General features: G+C 33.9%; 1 protein-coding gene across 1 annotated transcript; it reads left to right on the top strand.

The window, feature by feature from the left end:
- Positions 1-1,667: 1,667 nt before the first annotated feature.
- Positions 1,668-6,106, top strand: LOC102803458 (BMP-binding endothelial regulator protein-like). Its single transcript, XM_006819625.3, has 5 exons — positions 1,668-1,788; positions 2,576-2,842; positions 4,027-4,274; positions 5,067-5,359; positions 5,729-6,106. Exons 1-5 carry the CDS (start codon positions 1,710-1,712, stop codon positions 5,736-5,738), a joined length of 897 nt encoding a protein of 298 aa, XP_006819688.2. The 5' UTR covers positions 1,668-1,709; the 3' UTR covers positions 5,739-6,106.
- The last annotated feature ends 224 nt before the right edge of the window (positions 6,107-6,330 follow it).

The following is a 6,330-nucleotide window of genomic DNA, read 5'->3' as shown; positions in this document are numbered from 1 at the left end:
AAACAACACTACCATAACTTCTCTCCAAATTCTGATTAACTCATAGCTCCTACAATTAAAAATTGCGTTTCTAATACAGTACTATTACGCACCCTCATACTACACATATCGACTGACCCCCCATTCCCAGTTTTATTCACGGAGCAAATTCATTGTAGCAGCAATGCATTCCCAATGTGGTCAAACTTGGTATCCCTGTACTATACACATCACGGTATGAAACTTACTGTGTCAGAATAGCCTACTCGGGATAAATAAAATGTTGTCACTGATTCAAAACACCAGAGACATGACATAAGTCAATGTAATTACTCTGCAATACGAGCCTGAATCTATATCAACAGGGGGGTAATCCAGTCGGTCAAATTTGTGAGTAGGAAGTCAGTGCTATTCGTGAGGTTTCTCACACATAACTGAAATTGTTGGTTAACACACGCCTTCTACGTTGTTATGATCAGATAATTTTGTTTTTGTTGTTTTTGTATTCATTTTAAACATTTAGGCTTACGAACTAAATATACCAAGTATGTACATCATTCTCCGACGCCGTTCCCTGTTATGTCACACATAATGCCTAATAAATAATTGATATACTACAGATAAAGGCTCTCTCTATTTCCGAGCCGTCGGTCGGTATAATTTCAAAAAAAATGTGTAGACTTGTATGTCGTATGGCACTCTGTATCTGAAATAGCGGCTGTTCAGTTAGTACGTTTCTAGTACAACATTGAGGGAAACTGTCTGCGTTTTTCACATTTGCTTCATATTTTAATCATGTGATAGCGAGCCACAAAATCAGTGATATATCTTGGATACAAATTGTGCTATATATTGTAACAACGTCTGAGTCAACCGAAATGTAACTGTCCAGTTGTCTGTGAGCTGTTTGAGTGCATGTATTGAACATTTGCATATTGTAAGACATATGTATTCATTTGGTAGCCACATGCGTTTCTTGAACAATATGAAATATGTAGCTCATGTCTTTTCACATATAGTCCAACGTGAACGTATCCACCCCTAATGTGACACACATTAACATGTCAATAGCAGTAGAATATGGCATCAGATTAATATAATCATAAAATCAGCTAATAATCAATTGTAGGATTTATGGAAATAATACGCATTAAATCCGATATAGTGTATGATTTTATTGAACATCGTTTTCCGTTACGGCTGTTGTCCAATAAAATATTACACACCCTTTCTAATCAACAACATATTAAATGTTTTCGTGGAAATTAAACGCCTCAAAATAATACTGCCATATGTTCCACACTATTTTAAACATCGTCTGATCGCCGGTTAAATATCGCGTCGAGAAAGTGTACTTCAATGGTATTATTCGATTTTGAAAAACAGTCGAGGTCAACTAAATTCAAATTATAATATCTGTTCAATAAACTGGACCGGTCCAATTAGTTATGCAGGTTTATCAAGAATACAGTAATATGGATGACACATACTTCGCTGATTAATGTTGCGTATCCCGTACGGGCCCCCATATTCCATTATAATCTTATTGGTTTTGTATAGTGACGCAGGGTCCGGTGTTCCACCCAGTTAGCCGAACGGTCATCCGTAACATATCGCCCACCTACTGCGTTCAATCACTGTAATGTGACATGTTAACGAAGGTAATGTATATTCGGTAATTGTGACACATTCACAATTTTGTTTACCTCGTTGAGAGAAAGTCCTGACTGATGCTGAGTAGAGCCTCAACGATGTATACACGTATTGTTATTGCCATTGCCCTATTGATGTGCGGAATATCAGGTGCAAGTAAGTACAACATCATTATTTTCTACATATAATGTAATTAAATCAAAGTAGGAATATACTTCTGTGACTGGAAATCAATTTGAAATAATTAGCAAGGACAAAAGCGTGAATGTAAGAATAAATTCGTGATAAGTCAGAAGATGTTTGTAGATCTTGGCGACGTTAGAAAGCAAAGCAAAGCACCGTTTCTGTGAGGATGATGATAACATGAAACCAGCAATATAGTTCGGAGCAAATTATCAGATCAAGGCAATCCATAGTAAATGATCCATGAAAGAACATTTAAATGAATGACAATTTTTGCAATATTTTCATACTAAGTATGAAAAATGATCACGTCTGTATCCCTATTTTTCTTCTAAATGTAAAATATTTTTATTATTAATTTGTTATTTATATTGACTTTTGGCTAAACTGTTAAGCAAAAATTAAGCAACAACGCAATATCTCTCTTGTTTCATTCCGCTAACTACCAACGTAGCCCAGTCAATAACCTGACTAGGACCACGACCATCGATTGAAAAGCCGCGTTTCTTCGCCAGGGTGTTGCTGGTAGAAACTAACATATCATATATAATGTTAGATGGAAGTACTTTCTACTTCCATCACTAGAGCACAGATTGTTTTTCCTGCAAAAATTATAACTATTCGCTTCCTTCGTATGCCGGTTGGTCAACATAAATATAAATATAAACTACTAGAAATACGTTGTCAAACAATGTTATTGGTGTAGCGAATATATTGCGTGATCATTACCAAGCACTCACTGTGTTCTTTTTGTTCATAGGTGGTTACTCAGTTTACGCGTTTTGGGACACGTGCGAAGCGAAACAATTAAGAGTCGCCATCAGCGGTATCAGTGCACCGGTTACAATTGATCTGGCCATTGTTGCTGTCAATGATCCGATTCCAAATGCTTACACTGATCAAATGACGGTACAAAATCCCTCGGGTTCGCAATTATTTCCTCTTTCACCAAACACCATAGACCATGTTATTTACTGGACTGACGCAAACAGTCCTACACCCAGCAAAATACTCCGTGTTGACAAGTGTAAGTATGTTTCTTTAAAAGTTCCTTTTATTTAACATTTATTTAACATTTAGCTTTCTTGTTGGTAATACTCTAGTTCTACAAATTGTAGTCCCTAAAACCCCTTCGCAAATGTTATTAACATGAATTCCGTTTGTTATTAACCATCTCTTTCATCACGCAATTAATGACAAATACAGGGCCATGTAAACATCTCCAGTTACATGCATCTAGTAGTTTTCGAAGGTACTAATGCAGATCGCTTATACAAATTAGAAAGTGAAATGACGTTAAATATGTCGGCACTTTGCAAGCAATATACGACTTATCAGTACGTTAAATCAACATAATTTTTAAGAGCGGAGTTTTGATTTTCACAGACGTTACACTATGCCACTAAACAAAACTCACGGTGTGTTGAGTTGAATTTAGGAGAATGGAATTGGCCGCTCGAGGATTTGACGACCTTTAAAACATTTAGATAACTTCAAAAAACAATATTTAATATACATATTCAAATGTATGTGATTCCCCCACAATTATTGACGCATTCTGAGATTGTCATTAAAATGAAGGTAAATTCAAAATCTTTAGGTATTGACCACTAAGATTACCCATAATAGTATTACATAGTATGGTGATATAGACAATAATTAAATTACATATAGATATATAGAGAAAACATTTAAAAGTCAGCATGAATCATTTAGCTTATTAAATAAATTACATTTCGTGTTTCGCCTTGCCGTAAGGACATAATTACAGTATTTTTGTTTGAGCTAACTTATACCAAAGGTCGGCGGTTTCAATACCCATTGGTTGCCATTCATTTATTTAGTACATTCGGTTCAGAACCGTGTGAACTGTTCTATTATTCATAATACATCGGGCGCACTAAGGGAATAAGTGTGCTGACGCGCTGGTAACAGATGACAAATGTGTTTTTTTAATATTACATGTTTCGCATCTACATAAACGATAAATTCAATGTTTAATTGTTATATATATTTGATATGTATCCTGATAAAAATAGCTACAATAATAAAACTGATATCACCTAGCTTCACAATGCCGACAGTGTCAGCGTTGTACTGCAGTATTTCAAGAATGCTCGCATCTCGCCATCGACCATACATCACGCCATACTCCGTATGTCAGTAATCAAAAACCAAGAAAAAATAAATCGTATTGCTCATTTTATGCAGGTGCTTTCATCGAAGGAGACCCACATTTGCTTACATTCGATGGTTACAAATTTGACTACCAAGGCGTCTGTGCTTACATTCTTGTTCAAGACTGTGTGCAACAAAGTAAGCCCTCTTTCGCCATCACTGGGTACTTTCGAAGCAACAAAGAGAAGTCGCCGTATAAAGGTCGCACACGCATGGTTTCAATAAGTCTGTACATTGAAGGTGAACTCACGGTCACGTTGCTGGAAGATAACACATTCGAGGTAAAGTTGCAGAGAATGTCTTTCATTGAAGAATTTCTTTTCTCTTTTCGCTTAATCTCTCGCCGTATGCGGACTCGGATGCATAAAAAAACGTTTGTATCCACGAATGTCGACGAACCATTTTGGTTGGAGACCTGAAACATCATTTTGATCAATTTTCAAACATACGCTTTTATTTTTTACAGCTCAGTGCTTATCCATTATGCTTGATTTGACCAACATTCAGAGAGATTGTTCTAGTTTAAGACTTGCATTCATTCCGATCGTGTTGTTTGTTAGAAATTACTTTAATCCCAAACCATATTCCGCCATACCAATTCCTCATGACGATATGACCAAATTTGAGAAGCGTGCATTGACATTGAAATTGGATTGTTCTCGGTATTTTTGTTATAATGATCAGTGGTGCGAATGTGCCAATACGCTAAATTTCAACTAAAATTTAAAAAGTAAGTATTCAATTTTCAAACCAACGTTCGAGATAAATCAAGCAACTGCGCATGTCATATCATATCATATCACTCAAACCCGTCTATGGGAATTTAGTGTTAGTGCTCGTAAACTTACCCATGTATTACCTCAAGACAAAACTTTGCTGAGGTGTTAAGGGTCTGCATATAACAGCATTCAAAATTACTCGTGGTGGATATATAGTTTGTAACAGTCGTTGGTGAATATATGAAAACCCGATAGGTAGGTTATTCATTTTCATAAAGCTGCATTTTTAAATAGTCAGGGACCAATTTATATACATAATTCAATAATCTAACTCGTGTGGGGTTACTTTCACAGATTCGAGGACATCGTGTGTTTGATACGTCCGCAACAATTGGACACAAGATTGGTAATGTATATTCCGCCAATGGTACGACAGTGGTGCGACTGCGCAAACCATTCTTGACGATCACGTGGAATGGGAAACCACATAAAAATATGATTGCCATTAATGACGACAGTCTACGCGGTAAAGTGTGTGGCTTGTTGGGAAATGCTGATGGTATTCCAGACAACGATTTCGTCAAACCGAATGGCACCCCAGCCCACGACTCGGAGGAGTTTGGTAAAAGTTGGCAAGTCCCATATAGGTATTAGTTTATTTATTTATTTATTTATTTATTTATTTATTTATTTATTTATTTATTTATTTATTTATTTATTTATTTATTTATTTATTTATTTATTTATTTATTTATTTATTTATTTATTTATTTATTTATTTATTTATTTATTTATTTATTTATTTATTTATTTATTTATTTATTTATTTATTTATTTATTTATTTATTTATTTATTTATTTATTTATTTATATATATATTTATTTATTTATTTATTTATTTATTTGTTTATTTATTTATTTATTTATTTATTTATTTATTTATTTATTTATTTATTTACGTAGGAAATATAAATATCAAAAAATGAAATTTACATCATACTTGTATTTTTTTTCAGTTGCTTGTAACTAACGCCAGCATATAATTATGGTTGCTGAAGTGATTTTGACGTTGAAACGAATACCACCTTGGATAATATTGTGAATTTGAGTATAACAGTTGTCGACAAATTACGATCATATATTTATATATTTCGTTATGAAAATAATATTTCAACAAATTATATCAATTTCACTTATTTATACAATTAATCAACAACTTGACAAAAATGTTATGACGATCACGTTTAAAATTGAAAAAAAAAATAATGCCATATACATGCATATCAGTTATGAGAATTACATATATTATAGTTTAGTTTAGTTTAAATTTTAGTTTACGCATCTGTGCGTTATGTAGCTTAACAACTGCAAATTAAACACCTTACAAAAGGTAACTTATGTATGTTGAGTGTTTGTTGTGTTATATGTACGACCGTCCACTGAAATCTACGTGCATGTTGGATATATTGTATATTGTGTCATATAAGATAGTTAATAGTATATGTAGTCAGCATCTGGTGTGCTGATGTTTGATGTAAAACAATAGGTACTGAATTTGACATCCATGTTTATAATGATAGCAAGAATAAACATCTGCTTTAGGCAACAAGATGAACTT

This window comes from Saccoglossus kowalevskii, chromosome 12 (genome assembly GCF_978046115.1).
Source record: "Saccoglossus kowalevskii chromosome 12, keSacKowa6.1, whole genome shotgun sequence".
In the NCBI taxonomy this organism is placed as follows: Eukaryota; Metazoa; Hemichordata; class Enteropneusta; family Harrimaniidae; genus Saccoglossus; species Saccoglossus kowalevskii.
The sequence above is the reverse complement of the archived record's forward strand: the minus strand, read 5'-3'. Positions and strand labels throughout refer to the sequence as shown.

What these genes read in the sequence shown, in the direction of transcription:
- LOC102803458 (XM_006819625.3), top strand. Translation starts at nt 1,710, where the DNA reads ATGCTGAGTAGAGCCTCAACGATGTATACACGTATTGTTATTGCCATT. An exon ending in GTGCGGAATATCAGGTGCAA is followed by an intron (nt 1,789 to 2,575) that starts GTAAGTACAACA and finishes TTTTGTTCATAG; the next exon opens with GTGGTTACTCAGTTTACGCG. An exon ending in AATACTCCGTGTTGACAAGT is followed by an intron (nt 2,843 to 4,026) that starts GTAAGTATGTTT and finishes CATTTTATGCAG; the next exon opens with GTGCTTTCATCGAAGGAGAC.